At 43.1% G+C, this 25508-nt stretch overlaps 1 protein-coding gene across 1 annotated transcript; it reads left to right on the forward strand.

The window, feature by feature from the left end:
• Positions 1 to 1235: 1235 nt before the first annotated feature.
• LOC114462483 (FRAS1-related extracellular matrix protein 1-like) lies at positions 1236 to 23150 on the forward strand (the record flags this gene model as incomplete). The annotated part of the gene is made up of 18 exons (XM_028445357.1): positions 1236 to 1428; positions 2204 to 2400; positions 3148 to 3355; positions 6638 to 6782; positions 7084 to 7219; positions 7548 to 7734; positions 8452 to 8710; positions 16993 to 17413; positions 17710 to 17896; positions 17975 to 18119; positions 18192 to 18321; positions 18458 to 18530; positions 18595 to 18744; positions 19753 to 19913; positions 20265 to 20339; positions 20413 to 20519; positions 20579 to 20664; positions 22602 to 23150. Coding segments are annotated over 18 exons (2958 nt in total), but the record flags the coding sequence as incomplete, so codon positions are not given.
• Positions 23151 to 25508: the final 2358 nt, after the last annotated feature.

The following is a 25508-nucleotide window of genomic DNA, read 5'->3' on the forward strand; positions in this document are numbered from 1 at the left end:
TAATACACACACACAAACAATAATACACACACACTCACACACAAATACACACACACACACAATAATACACACACAATAATACACATACACAATAATACACACACACACAAACAATAATACACACACACACAATAATACACACACACACACAATAATACACACACACAAAAATAATACACACACACACAATAATACACACACACACAAACAATAATACACACACACACAATAATACACACACACATACACACACACACACAATAATACACATACACAATAATACACAAACACACACACAATAAAACACACACACACACAATAATACACACACAATAATACACACACATACACACAATAACACACACACACACACACACACACACACAATAATATACACACACACACAAATACACCCACACAATAATACACACACTCACACACACACAATAATATACACACACACACACAAACAATAATACACACACACACACAAATACACCCACACAATAATATACACACACACACACACACAATAATACACACACACACGATAATACACAAAAACACACAATAATACACACACACACTCACACACACACAATAATATACACACACACACAAACAATAATACACACACACACTCACACACAAATACACACACAATAATATACACACACACACAATAATACACACACACGATAATACACAAAAACACACAATAATACACACACACAATAATACACACACGATAATACACAAAAACACACAATATTACACGCACACAAAAATACACAGACACACACACAATAATACACACACACACATACACACACACACACACATACACACACAATAATACACACACACATACACACACAATAATACACACACACACACACACAATAATACACACACAAAAAACAATAATACACACACACAAACAATAATACACACACACAAATACACACACACACACACACACAATAATATACACACACACACACACACAATAATACACACACAATAATACACACACACACACACACACACACACACAATAATACACACACACGATAATACACATTTCTCAGACTGTCCAGCTGCAGCTGTAAAGCTGTTAATCTCTCAAGGTCGTGTTATCGGAGCGAGTGAACACACGTCCTCTCTCTCCGAAGACCAGAAGACGACTTATTGTGTGTGTGTGTGTGTGTGTGTGTGTGTGTGTGTGTGTGTGTGCAGGGGAGGCCGTCCTATTGGTGGATGAGGGTTCCTTTGCCTGTCTGTCAGATGGCTTCCTAAAGGCCTCTGACCTTGATAGCCCAACCCACCAGCTCACCTTCCACCTGCAGGCTCCGCCCCTTCATGGATACTTGGAGAACACACTGCCCCCTGTAGGATCTGAGTGGAGTAGCACTGGAGTCCCTGTAGGTAAGGAATGGATGTAACTATAACTAACAACTACTGTAACTATAAATAACCATCATTGTAACTATAACTAATCACGACTGTAATTATAACTAACCATTTCTGTAACTATAACTAACATTACTGTAATTATAACTAACCATTTCTGTAACTATAACTAACATTACTGTATCTATAACTAACATTACTGTAATTATAACTAACCATTTCTGTAACTATAACTAACATTACTGTAATTATAACTAACCATTTCTGTAACTATAACTAACATTACTGTAATTATAACTAACCATTTCTGTAACTATAACTAACCATTACTGTAATTATAACTAACCATTTCTGTAACTATAACTAACATTACTGTATCTATAACTAACCATTTCTGTAACTATAACTAACCATTTCTGTAACTATAACTAACCATTACTGTAACTATAACTAACCATTACTGTAACTATAACTAACCACTACTGTAACTATAACTAACCATTACTGTAACTATAACTAACCATTTCTGTAACTATAACTAACCATTACTGTAATTATAACTAACCATTTCTGTAACTATAACTAACATTACTGTATCTATAACTAACCATTACTGTAACTATAACTAACCACTACTGTAACTATAACTAACCATTACTGTAACTATAACTAACCACTACTGTAATTATAAATAACCACTACTGTAACTATAACTAACCACTACTGGAACTATAACTAATAACAGTCAGTGGGGGCATGGCTTTGATCCAGGTGTGTTTTCTTTTTCCAGAATCTTTTAGCCACACCCACCTGACCTCAGGCTACATCAACTATGTCCAATCAGAGCACAAAGGGGTGGAGCAAACCAGGGACAAGCTGTCTGTCATCGTCAGTGATGGGCTGCATAGCTCCGCCCCCTCCACTGTCCACATCCTCATCTCTCCAACCAATGACGAGTCACCGTTGCTACACTTCAATAACTTTACCGTACGCAGCAAGTTAACCCATGATTAACCCATAGTTAACCCATGATTAACTCAAAAATAACCTATTATTAACCGATAGTTAACCTATGATTTACCCATAACTAACCCATCGTTAACCCGTGATTAACCCACAGTTAACCCATCGTAAAACCCATAGTTAACCCATAGTTAACCCACGATTAACCCATGATTAACCCATAATTAACCCATAGTTAACCCATGATTAACGTAGTTAACCCATGAGTAACCAAAATTAACCCATAGTTAATCCATGATTAACGTAGTTAACCCATAGTTAACCCATCGTTAACCCATAATTACCCATAATTAACCCATAGTTAACCCATGATTACCCATAATTAACCCATAGTTAACCCATCGTTAACCCATAATTACCCATAATTAACCCATAGTTAACCCATCGTTAACCCATAATTAACCCATAGTTAACCCATCGTTAACCCATAATTACCCATAATTAACCCATAGTTAACCCATGATTAACGTAGTTAACCCATGAGTAACCAAAATTAACCCATAGTTAATCCATGATTTACCCATGATAACCCATCGTTAACCCATAATTAACCCGTAATTAACCCATAGTTAACCCATGATTACCCATAATTAACCCATAGTTAACCCATGATTAACCTAGAATTAACTCATAGTTAACCCATAGGTAACTCATTATTAACCGACAGTTAACCCAAAGCACTTGGTTTACTCACCTTCATGTCCCCTACAGGTGGAGGAGGGTGGGATTAAGGATCTGACTCCAACCTTCCTGGAGGCCTCAGACCTGGACGTTCCAGCTGACCTTTTGACTTTCAGTGTGCAGCGAGCACCGGTTCACGGAAGGCTCGTCAGCGCCGCCCGTCACATGGATATTAGGGCGGAGCTTCTGAGGATAAGCTTACCCCTCACAACCTTCACCTTGCAGGAGCTGAGACAGGGTGAGCAAATCAAATGCTCATGTGTTAGCATGTATTAGCATTTGCTAGTATGTGTTAGCATGTGTTAGCTCTTTGCAGCAGGATGCTAACTGCAGTTTGGTATGTTTCTATCCCCACTGGTTGAATTGACTTGAATACAGGCTCCCAGGTTTTAACACTGATACTGATTTGTTCTAATAATAATAATAATAATAATAATAATAATCAAAGCTGTAAGCAGCATGGAAAGCACCCTCACAACCACACACGTCGGGACATGGCGCACGTTGAGGTGTGTTGCATGTCGAGGTGTGTCAGAAATGTTAAAGTGTTGAGACATAGCTGACCATTTTCAAGGATTATATCACAAACTTTCCTGGAATGTTCTGTACAAAAATAGGTGGCGCTATGACTATGAATGAAATTTTTTTGGCATACAAATGAAAGCTACTATAATTTATTAGCATCTACTTAGCTCTACAAACTCTTAATAACTTCCATAAGCGTAGCACAGTATGTTTAAAACAAAAATATGAATGTGTGAAGTACTTTAACAGTGCAGTGTTGGATGCAAGTGTAGAAATTAAGCAGTTTTAGTCGTTTGGCTTGCTGATGGGGTCTGTGCCTGGGTCCTCTTGTAGTGTTGGAGGTGCTTGATTTGTTTCTGTGTGGGTTTACATTTCTTTCTGTAAGACATCATCACCTCTACAGTGATGATGTCAGAATTCTACAGAATTTTGTAGAAGTTCCACAGTTATGGTGTCATCGGTCCCAGCTGGGAGCAAATACATTTTTCAAGGGGGCACTTTTGAGTCATTTTGCCATTCATATGTACAATTCTCCCAAAATATCAAATTAATTCCTAATATGCATATACATTTTCATTAGTTTTTGAACATTTGAACATCACTTTTTTTGTAATAATAATAATAATAGTAATCTATCTATAAAAGCAAGGAATTTCTGTCTGTGTGTCTGTGTGTGGCTGAAATATCTCAGCATATCAGAATCAGACAGAGCTGAGAGTTTCAACATGGCTGCTGATTGGTTCAAGGGTGTGCAACATTGGAATTGTTTGGACTGCAATGATACCGTTAATATATTATTTCATAAATGCAGCTTTGCAGAACAGCTCAATGTTAAGCAATGTGTGGATGTTGTCATAGGTTCTTTTGCCGATGATGATGTCATAGGTTTTCTCAGAATCCCATGCACAGATAAAGGAGGAGGGTTGGACATTTTAGCTAGCAATTCCTCCTTACATAACAGTCTTTTAATTAAATTTGATATTCTAATTTTTAATAATAAAGAAGAAAATTGATTTATGTAATGTGGGTCTAAAGCATGAAAGTCATGAAGTAATTAGATTACAAACAGTATAAGGTCTTTACCTGCTCTCTGTGAAGTGTCTTGCAATAACACGTGTTATGAATTAGTGCTATACAAATAAAGATTGATTGATTAGTTATTTAGAGACGTAATGGCCTCATTTAATGGGAAAATAAGAAATAAATAAAAAAACAAGAATCAACAGAATGCTAGCTTATATTACAGTGCTAAATATATACATACTTCCTATGGGCACTACACTAGTAATTAAGATAAGATAAGATAAGATAATCCTTTATTGATCTCACAATGGAGAAATTCACTTGTTACATTTGGCATTCAGTAAGATCACTCAGGGTGTGCAGAATAGACAAGAAATGTGCAGACAGTTAAATAGTAAAAAGAGGGATCTTATGTACAATAAGTAAAAGCAAACATCTTAAGGGGATGGAGTTATAACAATTAGGAAATAAGAATAAATATAAATAGAATGAAAGTTAGAACAGACTAAAAACTTACTAAAAAATTATTATACGTAGTTTTGCAAAGGGGGGGTTATTATTACACGTTACTTTAGGGTCTTGTTGTAGAGTCTGACAGCAGTGGAGATGAAGGCCTTGTGGTAGCGCTGCTTCTTGCACTGAGGGTGTCTCAGTCTGCCACTGAAAGAGCTGCTCAGCTCCTCCACAGTCCTGTGCAGTGGGTGGGAGGTGTTGTCCATGATGGAGGTGAGCTTGGCTAATACCCTCCTGTCCCTCACCTCCTCAACAGAGTCCAGGGGGCAGCCCAGGACAGAGCTGGCCCTCCTGACCAGCTTGTTCAGTCTGTTCTTGTCCCGCTCTGTGCTGCCCGGGGCCCAGCACACGGCAGCGTAGTGGATAGCAGAAGCTACCACAGAGTCATAAAAAGTCCTGAGCAGAGGCCTGCTCACTCCGAAGGATCTCAGTCTCCTCAGAAGGTGGAGGCAACTTTGGCCCTTCTTGTACAGGGCGTTGATGTTGTGGGACCAGCCCAGTTTATTGTTGAAGTGAACACCCAGGTACTTGAAGCTGTCCACCACCTCAATGTCCTCCCCCTGGATGTTCAGTGGTGAGTGTGGTAGTGACTTCCTCCTGAAGTCGATCACCATCTCCATCGTCTTACTGGTGTTCAAGCACAGGTGGTTGCGCTCACACCAGTCCACAAAGTCTATGATCACCGACCCCTCAGACACACAGCCCACGATGGCGAAGTCATCGGAGAACTTCTGCAGATGACAGCTGTCCGTATTGTATGTGAAGTCCGATGTGTAGATGGTGAAGAGAAACGGTGAAAGTACGTTCCCCTGGGAGGCCCCAGTGCTGCAGACGACCACCTCAGACTCACAGCTGCGCAGCCGCACGTACTGTGGTCAGTCTGTGAGGTAGTCGATGGTCCATGCAGTGAGATGTTCATCCACTCCCGTGTCCCCCAGCTTCCCCCGCAGCAGCGCCGGTCTGATGGTGTTGAAGGCGCTGGAGAAGTCAAAGAACATGACCCTCACAGCGTTCCCGGCGAGCTCCAGGTGGGTGAGCGCCCGCTGCAGCAGGTAGATGACAGCGTCCTCGACGTCGACGTTAGGCCAGTAGGCAAACTGCAGTGGGTCTAGGGTGGAGCTCACGTCAGAGCGGAGGTGGGGGAGGATGAGCCGCTCCATAATTATAAGAATGAGGTGCATTACATTAGAGTCTATGCACCATTGGTGCTCTGGCCCTAATAATAATAATAATAATAACAACAGACATTGGTAAAGTATCTTATCTTTTATTTTGAAGTGTTCCTGTGTTCCATTCTCCATAGATTTATTCAAGCTTTCTTTATAAAGCGTTTTGTACCGACCTGCTTTTTACATGATTTCTGACTCCCTCCCTCTCTCTCTCTCACACACACACACACACACACACACACACACACACACACACACACACACACACACACACACACACACACACACAGGCCTGAGGGTGCTGTACGTACATGACGACACAGAGACCCTAAAGGACGAGGTGACGGTGGAGCTGACAGATGGAGTCCATACGGCCCAGAGGACCACAGAGGTCACTGTAGTGGCCCTCAACGACCACGAACCCACAGTGGAGAAGTACACACACACACACACACCACTTACCTCTGACTGAGGGGAGCTCCGTGTGTGTGTGTGTGTGTGTGTGTGTGTGTGTGTGTGTGTGTGTGTGTGTGTGTGTGTGTGTGTGTGTGTGTGTGTGTGTGTGTGTGTGTGTGTGTGTGTGTGTGTGTGTGTGTCCAGGCAGATTAAAGGCATGTCGGCAGATGTCGCTTGAACGACATTCGCTCAAGCGACATCTGCCTCACACACATACACACACATACACACATACAGTCTGTCAGTAGGTACTGACAGACTGTATGTGTGTGTGTTACAGAAACGTAGGTGTGTATGTGGACTGGTTGTGTAACACACTGATCTCAGATGAGTCTCTACAGTCTGAGGATCTAGACTCTGATCATGTGACCTACATCATCACCTCAGGACCACAATACGGGACCCTCACACTACAGGTACATTACTGTCTGTAGATTACTGATTACTGTCTGTAGATTACTGTCTGTAGATCACTGATTACTGTCTGTAGATTACTGTCTGTAGATCACTGATTACTGTCTGTAGATTACTGTCTGTAGCAGAGGTGTACAGAGTACTGACATATCGATTCAAGTAGAAAGTAGCTGAAACAAATCGTGCTCAAAGTAAAAGGTCCTTTAGTTTATTGTTGGTAATAAATCTTGGTACAGTTCCCTGACATACAGTAAACATATCATATGTAGAAACTTATAAAAGAAGAGATCAAATCTACCATAATTAGAACTTAATTTATTTTCCACAAAGGGAAACTCTGTGTCAGTAGGTCAGTCCTTCTCTCAGGACGACGTGGACATGAAGCGTCTGTCCTACAGACACACCTCAGCCTCTGAAGGGTTCAAAGGTCACGACAGCTTCCGCTTCACACTCAGCGACTCACAGCATGAGGTCAAAGGTCAAAGCTTCCATATCAGAGTCAACACGGAGGTCAAAGGTCAGTCTGTGTCAGTCCTGCAGGGGGCGCTCCCCATGCTTAAATTAAACTTCTACCAACACATGTCTCTCAGAGATGTTACTGTTCCTTTAAAAACATGTTCTGTAGCTTTACAGACATGCTTGGTTAGCTTAGCACATAGCCACCAGTCCCTCATTCTTGGTTAGCTTAGCATGTAGCCACCAGTCCCTCATGCTTGGTTAGCTTAGCACATAGCCACCAGTCCCTCATGCTTGGTTAGCTTAGCACATAGCCACCAGTCCCACGTTTCACATAGCCACCAGTCCCTCATGCTTGGTTAGCTTACCACGTAGCCACCCGTCCCATATGTTTGGTTAGCTTAGCATGTAGTCACACATGTTTGGTTCATAGATATAAAGGAAGGGTTTCCTGTTCTAAATGTCCTATGAGTGTCTCCATATTATCAGAGGCTAACTCACACACACACACACACACACACACACACACACATGTATTATTTATCTATGGTGAACACTGGGACCCTGGGTGTGTTGTCCTGCACTGATTGGTCGACATCTCTGTGAATAATTAATTGGCTGAGGAACAGCTGCTGTTCTCTGGTGACCTCACACTGGTCTACCTGTGTGTGTGTGTGTGTGTGTGTGTGTGTGTGTGTGTGTGTGTGTGTGTGTGTGTGTGTGTGTGTGTGTGTGTGTGTGTGTGTGTGTGTGTGTGTGTGTGTGTGTGTGTGTGTAGGTGAGCTGAGGCTCGTCTCTAGTCACGTGTTTGTCGGCCAAGGCCAGCGTTTCGTCCTCAGCACTGACGTCCTATTGGCCGATGACTCCTCCAATCAGCCAGAGCAGCTACTGTTTAGTGTGAGAGTCCCTCCACAACACGGTGTGTTACACAACACACACACACCTGGAGTCCCCATAACAACCTTCACACAACTAGATGTGACCGCACAACAAGTGTGTTACACACACGACAACAGCCACGACTCAGACAACTTCAGGTAACACGTGCACAAAGACGCACACGCACGCACACACAGACACATGCACACACGTGCACAAACACGTACATGCACGTACACACAGACACATGCACACACAGATTGTAACGGGATGTCGTAAAGGAAAGGGTGCCAGTCAGCGTCAGGTCTGACAAATAATAATAAATTCAACTCAAAACAAAATGACTATAACCCGTACAAAACAGAAATAGTATAATGAACAATTAATACACATTTCCACAAAATACACCAGACATCAAGTTCAATTCAGTTTGTGTATTTCACAGGTAGTTTACATGATCAGTCCATTCCATGAAAATCCAGTTCGTATTTTACACCACAATCGGTTTCGTGAATCCGTTCCCTTATGGCTCACACTCCAATGAAAAGGAAACTCCACTCCGGGTTTTACCACGGATCCCACCCTATAAACAACCCAAAAGACACAATAAGAAGAAAAAAAACACAAGAAAACTCTTCACTAACTAAAGTTTCAGTCACTGTACCTCCCGTCAATAGAGTCTGGGTTCAGTTGGGGAAAGCCACGGTAGTCACGGCTCGGTACTCTGCGGAATTATAAAATCATAAGTTCGTCGCAGGGCAACAGAGAACGCTGGCATGCTACCGGTGCTAACATTGTTGGCTGTTACCAAGGCGACGATCGAAGGATAACTAGCAGTTCAGCAGCACGCTGTTGCTGGCATGTCTGTCTCTCAGCAGGTATCCAACGTGGATGCTTGTGGGTGTTTTTAATAGCGCTCCACGGGTTGGCAGTGTGTGATCATTGGATGAATGGTGACAAGTGGGCGTGAACGGCTGGACCCGTGAAATGGAAAATAACCTCAAACAGCTGGAATGCTACACTCTTCCCCCCATCGCAAAATCCGAGCAAAGGGAAGGCACAGTAGTTGTAGTTGTGTGCGTTACACCTAATCACATTCTGTTATTTGTTTACTGAATGCTGAGTTTGTAACAATTGTCACCGTCAGAATCAGAGGCATTGTCAGAATTGTGATTTTGTAGTTTCTCTGCAGATCCATTCCTCCATCCTTTAATAGAGGGAGAATAGGGGCTGTCTGTAAACCCAAGGAATTCCTCTTCACCCGACTCCTCATTGAAGATTTCAAGAAGGCGTTTTGTCTCCTGGATGGATGGATGGATGGATGGATGGATGGGTTTTGTCTCCTGCTCCTGTAGGTCCCGAGCGGTTGGATAACAAGGTTTGAGACAAGAGATGTGGACAACTTTTAAGTCTTTGCCGGAATCTTCTAAAACAACTTTATAATTCACAGGTCCAGTTTGTTCCACTACTCGATATGGCCCTTGCCATTTTGGGGCCAATTTAGCAGCAAATGATTTTTCAGCCTTGGATTGAGGATGGGCTCTCAACCAGACTCTGTCTTGCTCCTGAAACTCAAGATCACGTCGATTTTTGTCGTAGTTTCTTTTCTGTCGTTGACGAGCAGAGTCCAGATTTTTTTCAACAAAGGAAGAGAGTTAGCTGTGCGATTTTTGTGTATGGAGGCATGTCGGGAGCAGTATTCTGAGGTTGTAACATTACATCCAGAGGTCCTCTGAGGGAGCGACCAAGATTAAGCTCTGCAGGAGAAACTCCTGTTGACTCCTGGACTGCAGAGTTAATCGCGAACCGGAACTCAGCCAAGTGTTTGTCCGAATGTTTATGATTGTCACCAACATAGGATGCCATCATTGATTTTAGAGTACGGTTCACCCTCTCTGTAAGGTTAGTTTGTGGATGGTACGCAGACGTTAACTTGTGTCCCACATTCCAGGTCTTGCATACAGTTTGGAAAACTGATGAAACAAACTGTGTCCCCTGATCCGACAAGATGTAGTCAGGAATGCCCCATCTGGTCAAGATGTCTTTAACCATGACCCCAGAGATGGCTTCAGCACTGGCCTTCCTGATGGGAAACAGTTCAACCCACCGGGAGAAATAATCAACAAACACAAGGAGATAAACATTTTGGTTGGAGCTTTTGGGAAAGGGTCCCATCAAATCCACTCCCAGCATTTCCCAAGGACGGCGAGTTTGGGTTTGTTGTAGTTTTCCTGCTAGTTTTCTGTTCTCTGTCTTGTAACATTGACATGTGTAACAGTTTTTTACATGTTCTCTGACATCCCAGCTCATTTTTGGCCAGTAGACAAGATGTTGTAGCCTTCGATAGGTTTTGTGCCTTCCAAAATGTCCAGAGAGGGGATCTTGGTGGAAGTAGTCCAGTAACTGTGAGCGGAAGCCGGGAGGTATGTAGAGTTGGTAGATGGTTTTGTATGGGAGAGTGACGAGACGGTAGAGGAGATCATCCATGATTGTATATGAAGGGTCTGATTTAATGACTTGTCCTGTTTCTACTACTTTTTGATACAGAACCTGACATTCTGGATCTTCCTGTTGTGCCTTCCACAGGGCCTCAATTGAGACAGGAAGATCTGTTGCTGGTTTTGGATGAGCAGATGTGATGGTAGCACACACAGGTATGGTTGCATGGATGACTTCTGTAGGAGCTTGGGAAAGGGCATCCGGTACGGTGTTGTACTTTCCCTTTCTGTATTGGACAGTGAATGTGAATTCTTGAAGCCGGAGAACCCACCTGATAAGTCGTGCGCTGGGTTTGGTGGTTTTGAAGACCCAAAGAAGAGAAGCATGATCTGTGACGACTGTGAACAGTCTACCTTCCAGGTAAGTTCTCCACTTCTCCACTGCCCACACTACTGCCAAACATTCCAGCTCAGTGGCAGCATAGTTTTTCTCTGCAGGGATTAGACTGCGGCTGGCAAAAGCAAGTACTTCTTCTGTTCCATAGTTAGATATCTGGACAAGCACAGCCCCAAGTCCAATCTCACTGGCGTCGGTGTATACCACAAAGGGAGCGTTGAAATTTGGATGGCCAAAGACAGGTGGTTTAACCAAATAATGTTTTAGGGTATTAAATACTGTTTGGCATGCAGGTGACCAGCTGAATCATGCACCTTTTTTCTTTAGCGCATTGAGTGGTTCAGAAACCTGGGAAAAGTTGGGGACAAATCGGTGATACCACCCAGCCATGCCCAGGAACCTTTGTAGGGCTTTGAGATTGGTGGGTGCAGGGAAATTCTGCACAGCCTCAATCTTTTCTGGGTCAACATGGACTCCTGTAGCAGAGACAATATGGCCCAGTAATTTCAAAGAGTTTCTGAACAGTTTACTTTTTTCCATGTTCACAGAGAGGCCTGCAATTCGGAGTTTGTCTAGGACAGCTTGGACATCATAGTAATGTTGTTCCCAGGACGAAGAGAAGATGATAATATCATCTAAGTAGACGAACCAGATCATTCCCTTCAGCTCTCCCAGGGCTCTCTCCATGAGTCTCTGGAAGGTGGCGGGGGCGTTCTTAAGTCCAAATGGCATAACCTTAAATTGGAACAGTCCATGAGGGCATATAAAGGCTGTGATTTCCCTCACCTCTGGATCTATCTCCACTTGCCAGTAGCCACTATTTAGGTCTAGTGAAGAGAAAACAACAGCACCCGAGAGGCTATCCAATATCTCCTGGATTGTGGGAATGGGATAAGCATTCGTGACTGTGTTGTCATTCACTTTTCTGTAATTGACACAAAACCTGGGTTTCCCTACTTTTTTGGGAATCAGGACCACAGGCGAGGCCCATGCAGAGCAAGAAGGTTCAATGACATCATCTTTCAGCATGTCCTCGATGAGTTCCTTCATCACCTTTTGTTTTGGGGGGGAGACTCGATAGGGTTTCTGTCGAATGGGTACAGGACTGGTGAGAAAGAGCTGATGCTTCAGTATCCCAGTATGTCCTACTTTGGTTGTACACACATCTTTATTGTTACGTAACAGGTTGTGTAATTGAGGTTTTACATGCTCCTCCAGGTGAGACTCCTCAACTGCCTTTAGCATCAGGTCTGAATCTTCCAAAGGCCTGTGTGTAGGCAACAGTACAGTGGCTGATGGAGCTACCACAGAAAAGAAGGCAATGGAGGCGCCAGTCTCCCACTCCCCAGAAAAAGACCCTACACAAAAGTAGAATTTCTTTTCCACATTATCTCGGAACCTAGTACATACCTCTGCAACGTCAATTTGCATACCAGTAAAAAACACCAACTCCAAACCAAGCAGGGCAGGAAAAGCCAGAGTTCTGGTGTCTAGGACCACCACAGCTATAAACCAGGTCTTATCCTGCAGGCTCACCTCCAGCTCCACCCACCCCAGGGGTTTCCTGGGTTGACCATCAGCAAGGTAAAGAGGGTCACCAATCCATGGGGAAAGCTTATCATCTGTAGTTTTGACATTGTTCCAGACATGTTCATTTAGTAGTGTATATGTGGAACCTGTATCAACAACCGCTTTTCCTGTCCGGTTCTTTACAGTCAAGGGCACTTTCAGCTGTCGTGGAAGGGCAGTATCCATGCTTCCTCCGGAGATGTTGAATTTTTTTGGGCCCTGCACAAAGAGAGGTGAGGTGACGTATGACGGTGATTGTTCTGAATGGGTCACAGTGTTCACTGAAGAATGGTTCTCGTGATCTGAGGAGTGAAATGGCTGTGGGTAGGTTTGATTAGAGTGGTTTTGACGATGGTGGGGTCGCTGAGACTGGGGACGGCTGAAGGTGCTGTTGCTGCGAATGAAATTGTTGAGGATTGGATGGTTGCGGTTGGGGTTGTTGAGGGTGGGCTTGTTGATGGTATGATTGTCCGGGGGGCTTTGATTTCTTGTACTGATTATAATTTGGGCATGAATATGGAGCATGACTGGCTTTACATCTCCAACAGTAAACCAAAGGGGGAATGTTCAGTGGTGATAAAGCTCTACATAAATCATGTCCATTTACCATTTACAATTAGTTTCTTCCATTGTTCATAGTGAGTCTGACTCGCCCTGTCCTTTTCCAGTTGTTGTCCGAGCCTCACCAGTTCATCCACTGTAGTTACTCTGCCTCGGAGCTGGCTTGCCATATGGGGGCTGATGTTTCGGAAAATCAGCTTTAAGACGGCATCTTCCTGCATTTCAGGCTTCCACCTCTGACACAAAGAGCGGTGCCTTAACGCAAAACCTCTTATGCTTTCACCTTCGCCTTGAACTCTTGTCCTCACTCTCTCTGCCAGTTCATCTTCATAATCTTCTGACAAAAAGGCAGCACGGAACTTGTTTTGAAAATCTGACCATGTATGTGTGTTTAAATGTACCACATCCCACCAGTCTCTCGCTGTTCCTTGGAGAACATTTCTCAAAGTCGCCATCAACTCTTCATCCGTCAGCGGATTTAAAGCAAGAAAATCATTATATTTTTCCAAGTTCAAGAGTGGATCTGATTCATCTTCCATCTTCCCAAATGACGGAAACTGCAATTTCACAGGACACTTTCCTGTTATCCGTGCCCTGGCCTCAGACAACACAGGAGAACCCCTAGGAGACTGAAGCACACCTGTGTTATCAGTCAGTACGGTGGATTGGAGGCGCTGGGGTTGAGCCTCCTCCAGCCGAACCTTTTTTGGTTCTGCTTGAACAGGGACTGTTGTAAGTGCAGATACATTCAGTGTTTCTTTCATAGACCCCAATTCTTGGGTCACGTAATCCATAGTTTGGGACAATTTCCCCACATCATCCTGCAAGTGAACAACTGATTGGGCGACTGGGGTCATGAACTCTTTAATGTCCTTTAATGTCTCTGTATGATGGTGTGTTAAGCGCCAGTTAAGGTTTTCTGCAAACTGATTCCTCAGAAATGTTGATTGTTTGTCCAGAGTTTCATGTAAGTATTGAAAGCGCTGTTCTACTGTTGCTGTGACATTTTTTAATAAAGTTGTAACTGTTTTTTCCAGCTCCTCTTGGTGTTTATTTGCGTTTCCATTAGAATTACAAACTTTTCCTCCAAAATTGCTTTTATTGTTTTATCAGTGTCGACTGGTTCCTCCATTAATTCAGTTGAGCATACAGACGAACAGCCATCCTGTTTTCCAACTTCATCCTGAGATGCCACTGCCAGAGGAATGAGAGGTTGAGACAGATCTGGGTTCAATGAAACACATAAATCCATATCTAATAAGGAATATGTGGTCCTTTTCTCTGCAGTTGGCTGCAGTCTTGCGTTGAGGAGGCCATTTCAACAGGTGTTGAGAAAAAAAACATCCATTCCCAAAAAAGTGAACTTTATTTTATTTATTTATCTATTTCATAAATTCAGGGTTTTAGTGAGGGCCCCACACTGGGTGCCATTTTTGTAACGGGATGTCGTAAAGGAAAGGGTGCCAGTCAGCGTCAGGTCTGACAAATAATAATAAATTCAACTCAAAACAAAATGACTATAACCCGTACAAAACAGAAATAGTACAATGAACAATTAATACACATTTCCACAAAATACACCAGACACCAAGTTCAATTCAGTTTGTGTATTTCACAGGTAGTTTACATGATCAGTCCATTCCATGAAATCCAGTTCGTATTTTACGCCACAATCGGTTTTGTGAATCCGTTCCCTTATTGCTCACACTCCAATGAAAAGGAAACTCCACTCCGGGTTTTACCACGGATCCCACCCTATAAACAACCCGGAAGACACAATAAGAAAAAAAACACAAGAAAACTCTTCACTAACTAAAGTTTCAGTCACTGTACCTCCCGTCAGTAGAGTCTGGGTTCAGTTGGGGAATGCCACGGTAGTCACGGCTCGGTACTCTGCGGAATTATAAAATCATAAGTTCGTCGCAGGGCAACAGAGAACGCTGGCATGCTACCAGTGCTAACATTGTTGGCTGTTACCAAGGCGACGATCGAAGGATAACTAGCAGTTCAGCAGCAGGTAAGAGATCCACGCTGTTTAGCGCTCCACGGGTTGGCAGTGTGTGATCATTGGATGAACGGTGACAAGTGGGCGTGAACGGCTGGACCCGTGAAATGGAAAATAACCTCAAACAGCTGGAATGCTAGAAGATACACGTGCACACACACGCAGACACACACACAGTACTGTCACTAAATGATCTGTTACCTTCTTGTTTGTTACAATCTTCTCTTTATCCTCGACTTCCTGGGGTGTATTCTAGAAAAGAGTTTTAAGAAACTCTGAGTTTATCCATAAACTCTAGGTCAACATACCCCATGATGGAAACTCTGTGTATCTGATTCATTACAGCTGGTATGAAGTGGATCAATCAACCCTGAGTATGTAAACCTTGGGTTAATGACATGTACGCGTGTGGTAAAAAGCCATCATCAATGGAGCAAAGATAACACAAACTACCATGACAACCACCCGATGGGTGAAAAAGCAGGTGTTTATAGAGGAATATGAGTCTGTTCTAACGGTGTTCACTAAGAACACCACTTCAGAGACTATAGTCGCTTAAATCTCACGTGATTTTTTTTGGTCACTTCATCACTTGTCTGTCTGAGGAGGCGTGGCAGCAGCAGAGGGCTCCTGCATAGAGAGCCCTCCCACTACAGTGGCTATGACGACAATGACGGCTACTTTACATTGTGTCATTTATATTGATTTTTAATGTAAGGTAGTCGCCAGAGTCGTCTGGAAGTCCAAAAAATGCGTGATAAAAAAGATGGATGACCGAGCTTGGATTCAAATCCCCGGTCCTACACTCCCAAGAGGGGCTCTTTAACTTGCTGTGCCACAGTAACTTTCACTCAATGATAACTATACATAACAGCAGAAAACTATAACAGCTAACTGTCACATTGACCTGACACTGACCAAAGAAACTGACTAAAACACTGACCAAACAAAAGCTAAGCCTGAGGTAAAGGTTGTTTCTGTGGAAATCTCGGAGGAGAGCAGCAGCACACGGCACTGTGTACAAGGCGGCCATCTTGCAGGATGTGGGAGTACAGTAGTCCCTCGCTTTATCACGTTCACCTTTTGTGGCCTCTGTGTTTCGCAGATTTTTTTACAGTGTAATTTTGGATGCATTTTTTTACAGCGTATGAACCCATCGGGTTCTACGTCCTGATTGGCTAATGCTGCGTTCACCCACCAGCGACACATTAGCGGCTAATGCTGGCCTAGAGAACTTTTACCTGCTACTACCACCTCCTCACTGATTCTCCTCCTAATCCTTTCTAGTCCTGGTTATAAGGGGCGTGTCCTACAGCACCAGGTGGTCACACACAGCTTCTACTCCATGGTTGAATGGATGAACAGACCAGTGTCTGTGTTAACCTGACGTCATCGTCAACAAAGACTCTGAATGTTCTCCTCAGCTTCCTGATGTCTAACGGAGGCTCCACCCTCTTTCTCTCTCCTCAGTTTCCTGGTATCTAACGGAGGCTCCACCCGCTCTGGATCTATGACCTTCTCTATTGTTCTGGCTGATCAAGTCCCGCCCACTCTGCTCTGTAACTCCGCCCTCCAGCTGCAGTCCGGCTCCACAGCCACCATCACCTCTGCACACCTGCAGCTGAGCGATCCAGACTCCGCCCCTTCCAACCTAACCTACCTGCTAACCACGCCCCCTCGCCACGGCCGGCTGCTGCTGAGGGGCGAGACACTGGCTCCGCCCACTACACACTTCACACAGAGCGACGTGGATGAGCTGAGACTGAGCTACACACACACACGCACACACACACACACAGACAGCTTCAGCTTCCTGCCCAGCGACGGCATCAACCAAGGTTATCTGGAGACAGGCTCCCTGAGGGCGGAGCCTGCTGAGTTCGTCATACAGGTGAGACACACACACAGTCATGAACTGATCAGTTTATCTGTCTATGATAATCCTGTCAAACACTGTCAGTCTGCCCCAGAGCAGCTGTGGCTACAATGTAGCTTACCCCCATGGTGTTTATAAATTTTCTCTGTTGCTGACTAATCCTCATGTAAATAATAATGAGTTGTGTTTACAGAATGTAAAGAATTATCAATGAAATAATCATCATTTCTCACTGACAAATCCCTTTCAAAATAAAAGCCCAGTGCTTTTACTGTTGGTTGCCTTGACAGCAGCTGGTTTCTGGTCCTCAGGTGCAGCAGGAGGAGTGGACCCCTCCCTCCTTGAGCGTGAGGCGGACCCCCAGCTCAGTGGTCCCTGTGGGCTCAGGTCGATGGGGGATCTTCATCACCAACAGAAACCTCCAGACATCCAACAGCTCAGTGGAGTTCATCATCAGCAGGAAACCACGGGTTGGACACCTGGAGAACGCACTCACAGGTACCTCCTCCTCCTCCAGGAAACACCTGAGTGTAATTATGGAGATCTGTGGTTGTTCATGTCCTTCATGACCTTCAGGCTCATACATCGGAGGTCGTTTCACACAGAGAGATGTGGATCAGAGAGCCCTCGTCTTCATCATTCCAACTAACGTCAACCAGACACAAGACCAGTTTGAGTTTAAGCTCAGAGACGTTTCTGGAAGGATGAGCTCACCTCAGAGGTAGAGGATGGATGGATGGATGGATGGATGTATAATGATGATGTTAGTGCTGAGGTTGCAGGTTCTCCTCAGGTTGTCCATCAGCTGGTCTATAGTGCAGTTGTCTATGAGCTGCTACAGGACGTGTGAGACACACACACGGCTGCTCATCCACCTGCAGCGCAGGGGGCGGAGCCAGGACCCAGCCTACGTCAGCATAGAGGTGAGGGGGGTGGAGACAGTTGCCATGGAGACACAGTCTGTGCTCATAAATCAAACTTAGATTATCCTGCTGTTCATTCATCATAAATAAAACATATTGTGTGTGTGTGTGTGTGTGTGTGTGTGTGTGTGTGTAGGTGGAGGAAGGCGGAGCTAAACTGGGCTCAGACTTCACTCTCAGCTCTGGTTCTCTGATCCAGTTTGATCCAGGTCACTGTAACACTGCTGCTGTTTGTTGCTGATGTTGTTTGTGATGTTGTTGTTGTTTGTTCAGGTGTAAACATGAAGGCGTGGCCAGTGTTCCCAGTGAAAGACGTTCTCGAGGAGAACGTGGAGAACTTCACTGTCTCTCTGATCAAACCTCAGAATGCTGTGCTGGGAGCCATAAGCTCCGCCTCCGTGGAGATCCTGGACTCCACAGGAGGTAAGCTCCTCCTCCTCATTTTGATTGGCCTTTTATCCACTTGTCTGCACATGATGTCAAAGGTCAACACTACAAGAAGTACAATTTATTATGAGACAGTAATGCATGTTTTATTATTGCAATGAAATAAATTAATTTTTTTATTGTATAATTGTGACCATCACCAGCCCTCCCTAAGGAAGAATAAGAAACACTTTATTATAGGGAGAATATAAAAAGGGAGAGCAGTGTTACACCTGGGTGGAGGGGGAGGGAACAGGGAAGAGAGACTCAAGGCAGGAAATAGAAAGGGTGGAGAAAAATAGATTATTTTACAGTGAGATGTGTAGTTGTAGTTGTGTATATTGTGTTTATTATGTTGTGTAATCAAACCAGTCAGGTGACCAGTGTGTAGCTTAGGTATAATGGTGGTGTCTGTGGACAGAGGGAAGGAGTGAGTGGTAAAACCTAGAACAGGTATTTAGGATCAACGTGTCTAAAGTTAAGCCCAGTACAGAGTTTTATCTACAGTCTAAGACATGTCAGTCCATCATAGACCAGTGTATGTGTAAGAACCACTACTGTAAACCCAGGAGCCGCCCTGGGCCCAAAGATGCAGCCAGGCCAGCTGAAAGAGTGGGGGCCAAGGAGCCACCCCCCCACTGCAGTGCAGCCCCCCAGATGCCCCTGAGATCCCAGGCCAAGAAGCAGCCACCACCCCCCACACACACATCCGAGAAAGCCCCAAGGTGCCGAGCACCCAGCGCATCCCGCCCAGACCCCAACCCCCAACCCCAAGGCCCCCCCGCCAGCATCCAACCCCACAAAAATGCCGTCAGCAGAGCCCCCCGCCCACGGAGGCCACCCACGCGCCGACATAAGACACCCCCCCGACGCCAGCACAGCCCGGAGGACAGCGGGCCCCAAGCCACCAGCCCCACCCCACCCAAAACGGCGCGGTGCCACACTGAACTGCAGCCTTTTGATTGGTCTTTAACTTTCACTCCCATGTTGTTCTCTGACCGTCAGGGCGCTGCAACAAGCCCCGCCCTCTTTCTCCTTCACTGTCTGATGTCATCGATGTGGAGGCGGAGCTTCAGTGGGAGAACAGGCCACACCCACGCAGAGAAGATACGCCCGACCGCTATCCATATCAGGAGCACCGAGAGGGGGTGGAGCCAGAGGAACAGGTAATCATACCACCACGCCCACCCAAAAAACATGCCCTCATTTGTGAATGTATCCACGCCCACCAAAAATATAAATACACTCACTGTGGTGTTTGGAAAGAAAGCCTGAACTACAGTGTTTATAAATTACCATGGTTACCATTAAGAAGTTATACCCAGCTTTGTAGTACAGCACACACTGATTAAATCCAGGAGAGAGAGGAAATAAAGCTTCAGAGGACAGGGTTAGAGAACATTGGTTTACAAACACTGATGAGTTTTCATCAAGGAACAACACACACGCACGCACGCACGCACGCACGCACGCACGCACACACACACACACACACAGTGTGAACATGTCTCTTTTAGTTCCACAGTGTAAATCGTCTGGGTATTCAAACATACACTGAAGTTCCCCAGAACGATCACCCAGGAACACAAGAGGTAACACAACACAACATAACACAACACAAGGTACACACACACACACACATTAACATGTGTGTGTGTTATGGAGGTGAGCAGCAGGTGTTCTGAGGGCTGGACCCACCACAGGGGGCGCTGTTACATCGTCAGCTTTTCAATGGCAAGCTGGGCTAGTGCAGAGAGAACCTGCAAACTGCTGTAAGTCACTCACACACACACACACACACACACACAATCTAAATGTGTGTGTGTTCCAGGTACAGCAGCAGCCTTCCTCTGATTGGCTCCAGTAGAGACGTTTGGTGGCTATGGAAGTTTGTTGGAAGGAAACCGTTCTGGACAGGTGTGTGTGTGTGTGTGTGTGTGTTTTCATTTTATTCTTTATTAATGCACACTCAGCACCCCATCTTGACAGAAAAAAACAGAAATGTAGAATTGTTTGCAAATTTATTAAAAAAGAAAAACTGAAATATCACACGGTCATAAGTATTCAGACCCTTTGCTGTGACACTCATATTTAAAGGCAGGGTAGGCAATTTTCAAAACCTAGCATGATTTGAATGTAGCCTCCCTGATGGCTCCGCCTTTAACCCTAACCCTAACCCTCTGTCAGTGGTGACAAGCTTTCAGTGTGAGCTCGTGCATGTGAGGGATCGAGAACAAGCAGGTAGACAGAGAGACGTGATTGGTTAATAAAACGGTTGGTTTTTTCCATTGGTTGAAGTTATTACAGATTTACAGCTGCTACAGATGATGGATTTTCTTTGTTCCTTTTTCAGAGAACATAAGATCTTAATTTCTGTCAGGATATAAAGAGAATTTCAACCAAAAACTTAAAAAGTGTATCGGGAGAAAATTACCTACCCTAGCTTTAACTCACATACTGTACATTTCTTCTGATCCTCCTTGAGATGGTTCTGCTCCTTCATTAGAGTCCAGCTGTGTTTAATGAAACTGATTGATTGATTATTAAAGGCCACATCTGTCTATATAAGACCTTTCAGCTCACAGTGCGTCAGAGCAAATGACCATCATGAGGTTGAAGGAACTGTCCAAGGAGCTCAGAGACAGAATTATAGTAAGACAAAGATCTGGACATGGTTACAAAAGAATTTCTGCAGCACTTAAGGTTCCTCAGAGCACAGTGGCCTCCATAATCCTTAAATAGAAGAAGTTTGTAACGACCAGAACTCTTCCTAGACCTGGTCGTCCAGATAAACTGAACAATCGTGGGAGAAGAGCCTTGGTGAGAGAGGTAAAGAAGAACCCAAAGATCACTGTGGCTGAGCTCCAGAGATGCAGTATGAAGATAGTAGAAAGTTCCACAAAGTCAACTATCACTGCAGCCCTCCACCAGTCAGGGCTTTATGGTAGAGTGACCCAATGGAAGCTTCTCCTCAGAGCAAGACATATGAAAGCCTGCATAGAGTTTAACAAAAACACATGAAAGACTCTCAGATTATGAGAAATAAGATTCTCTGATCAGACCAAGGTTGAACTTTTTGGTGTTAATTCTAAGTGGTATGTGTGGAGAAAACCAGTCACTGCTCATCACCTGCCCAATACAATCCCAACAGTGAAACATGGTGGTGGTAGCATCATGCTATAGGGGTGTTTTTCAGCTGCAGGGACAGGACGACTGGTTGCAATTGAAGGAAAGAAGAATGTGACCAAGTACAGAGATATCCTGGAAGAAAACCTCTTCCAGAGTTCTCAGGACCTCAGACTGGGCTGAAGGTTCTCCTTCCAACAAGACAATGACCCTAAGCACACAGCTACAATAACAAAGGAGTGGCTTCAGAACAACTCTGTGACCATTGTTAACTGGTCCAACCAGAGCCCTGACCTAAACCCTACTGATCATCTCTGGAGAGACCTGAAAATGTCTGTCCACCAACGTTCACCATCCAACCTGACAGAACTGGAGAAGATCTACAAAGAAGAATGTCAGATGATCCCCAAATCCTGGTGTGGAAAACTTGTTGCATCGTTCCCAAGAAAACTCATGTCTGTACGAGCTCAGAAGATGTTTCTACTCAATACTGAGCAAAGGGTCTGAATATTTATGACCATGTGATATTTGACTTTTTCTTTTTAACACATTTACAAACATTTCTACATTTCTGTTTTTTTCTGTCCAGATGTGGTGCTGAGTGTGCATTAATGAGAAATAAAATCAACTTTTGATTTTAGCAAATGTCTGCAATGAAACAAAGAGTGAAACATTTAAAGTGGTCTGAATACTTTCTGTACATATTGTATTTGTTTTGTGTACCTCAGGTTCTCAGTGTGTGTTGGTGGTGAACGTCTATCATGTGACCTCTACAGACTGTTCATCTACAGACCAACACATGGTTGTGTGTTCCTCTCTCTCATAAATAATAAATGCGTTACTTCCTCTTTAAGAGGAAAACCTTCATTTTAACTGTATGGATATTTCCATATTTAACCTTTTATTATCCTCAAATATTAAAAACGCTTTATATATATGTATATGGTATATTTTATATTTACCCCCAGAAAATGATTTTCAGAAACTTTTTTAACCAAATGTTTGTGTCAGACACTTAGTTTATTGTTGAATCCATAAATAATAGTGTTCTCTAGCACCACCATCAGGACAAACCTCTCATGTGTGAAGGAGACGAGGCCTCAAACACTTTCATTATGTTTGTTCTGACATTCCTATGGAAAGACATAGTTGGAAATAAAGCACACAACTCTAACTTGTCATGTATTGTCATATTTAATTTTTTTTCTAGATAAAATATTTATTTCTTTCATGTTCATCTACTTCCATCTGTAAATAATAAACGTTCCATACTTTGATCATAATGTCCAGAGAGGTATTTAATAAAGGAGGTTTAACAAACTCTGAGTTTATCCATAAACTCTAGGTCAACATACCCTCCATGATAAACTCTGTGTATCTGATTCATTACAGCTGGTATGAAGTGGATCAATAAACCCTGAGTATGTAAACCTTGGGTTAATGACGTGTATGCGTGTGGTAAAAAACCATCATCAATGGATCAGAGATAACAACCTTGAATAGAGTGATTTATTCACCCTGATGGTGAAATAAGTCAGTGTTTGATGAATATGATCCTGTTCTAAAGGTGTGTTCAGTCTTCAGTGATTATAGTGATTAAATCACCTGTAATTAATAACACTTTATGATCACTTCATCACTTTATCTCTTCAGTGATGTGACGAGTGGTGAATAATAATAATAAAATGTGTCTGAGGAGACGTGTCAGCATCATAGGATGTCTGCATAGAGAGTCCTCCTGTTACACTGGATATAAACACAGTGACTGATGCTTCATATCTAATCATTTATATTGATTTTAATGTAATATTATCACCAGATTCATCTCTACGTCATAAAAAATGTCATAAAAAAACACTGAAGCAGGACGTGAACCTGTGATCTATCACTTCTAAGAGCAGCGTCACAATTCACTGTGACATCATATCATCATAGATGTATGATCTACAGATTTAACTGTATAACAATATAAAACAATAATTCAGCCTTAAATGTGTATTAATTTAAATGATCATCTTCTACTTTATATTATCTACAGGTTTATATACAGTGAACTTTACTACAGACGTCAGTAGATGTTTTAATGTCTTTCACTTAATGATCTACATCTACAATGTTAGAAAGAAAACTATTGTTATCACAAAAAAAAACAAAAACGTAAAGCAACACAACATTAGTAATGATGTGAACACGTCTGTGGTGTGTGATGTCCAGTGTTTGGAATAACGGCGTTTAAAGTAACGGCGTTTATTTTTCAGTAATGACGTAATCCAACTAATTACTTTTTACGCCGTTACAACCTCGTTATCGTTACTGAACGTTAAATGTGGTGCGTTACATGTATTGATTGAATAAACTTTTATTTGAAAACATCCCTGGATTCTTACTCAGCTGTAGTGAGGAGGTGGGTTAGAAACAAGGTGAGAGATTATGATTGGCTAAGGCGACGTGCCAGCACACACACACACACACACACACACACACACTACAGATGTGATGAATCAGCAGAGATGGTGAGTGTGGAACAATCTGATGAAAAGTTGTTATTTTTAAGGTAACGATACAAACACTATTTTATATTAATTATGATAAAAACAAGAACGTACATGTGAAGTGTTCATTATATCCAGGAGTGAAGACTTTGTCCACATCTGTTGTAAACAACTATAATTTAATGAAACACCTCACAATGACACACATCTAAAAAATATGAATTATTTGACATAAAGCAACTTTTTTTTTATAGTAATGCAAATATTTACTTTCCTTGGTAATGAGTTACTTTTATTATAGAGTAATTTAGTTACTAACGCAGTTACTTTTTAGAACAAGTAGTGATTAATTATAACTAATGACTTTTTTAAAGTAACGTTCCCAACACTGGTGACGTCACTAATGTGTGTCAGAGAAAAGTGTCAATGGTAAAGTGTTCAGGTGGGAGGAGCCAGGTACAAACCCAGGGTTTCTTTGATAAAACCCGCCAGTGATCAGGGAGGGATTTGATCAAAGTGTTCTCAGTTGAACCAGGCTTATGGTTTAAACCTGGTTTAGCTAAGCCGTCCGTGACCATGTGGGTGGGGTCTCCACCCGTCCCTTAAAATACGTAATGGTTCCTTATTTGACCCTTAAATGATGCGTCCCGTACTGAGCCAAAACTGAATGCTGTTTATTCTGTATTTACATAAATGACCAGAACATTAGACACATGTCTGTCAGACACAACAAAACACAGGAAATACCAAGACCTGCAACATCGTGTTGGTGGGGTCTACGTAGGACCCCCATTCTGTGTGTGTGTGTGTGTGTGTGTGTGTGTGTGTGGTGCTTTCAGGGACTGTTGGAGAGTAGAGACACACACACACACACACCAGAGCTGCTCTAACACTAAAAATGTCTTTATAGAGTTTTCAGTTTCCCAAGGTCAAACATCCTCAGGAGAACATCACTGTAGATATGAACAATCATCATCATCTCCTGAGGATGATACAGTAACACATCATGGTTGGAATGATTTAATAAACTACTGGGATTTGATTTCATATTTAATATGTGGAGGTTTTAAAGTTAAATGATTTATTATTACAGGAGTATTAGGTCATATAAATATGTATATGATGTATGGTATTTTAACAGAA

This window comes from Gouania willdenowi, chromosome 4 (genome assembly GCF_900634775.1).
Source record: "Gouania willdenowi chromosome 4, fGouWil2.1, whole genome shotgun sequence".
NCBI lineage: Eukaryota > Metazoa > Chordata > Actinopteri > Blenniiformes > Gobiesocidae > Gouania > Gouania willdenowi.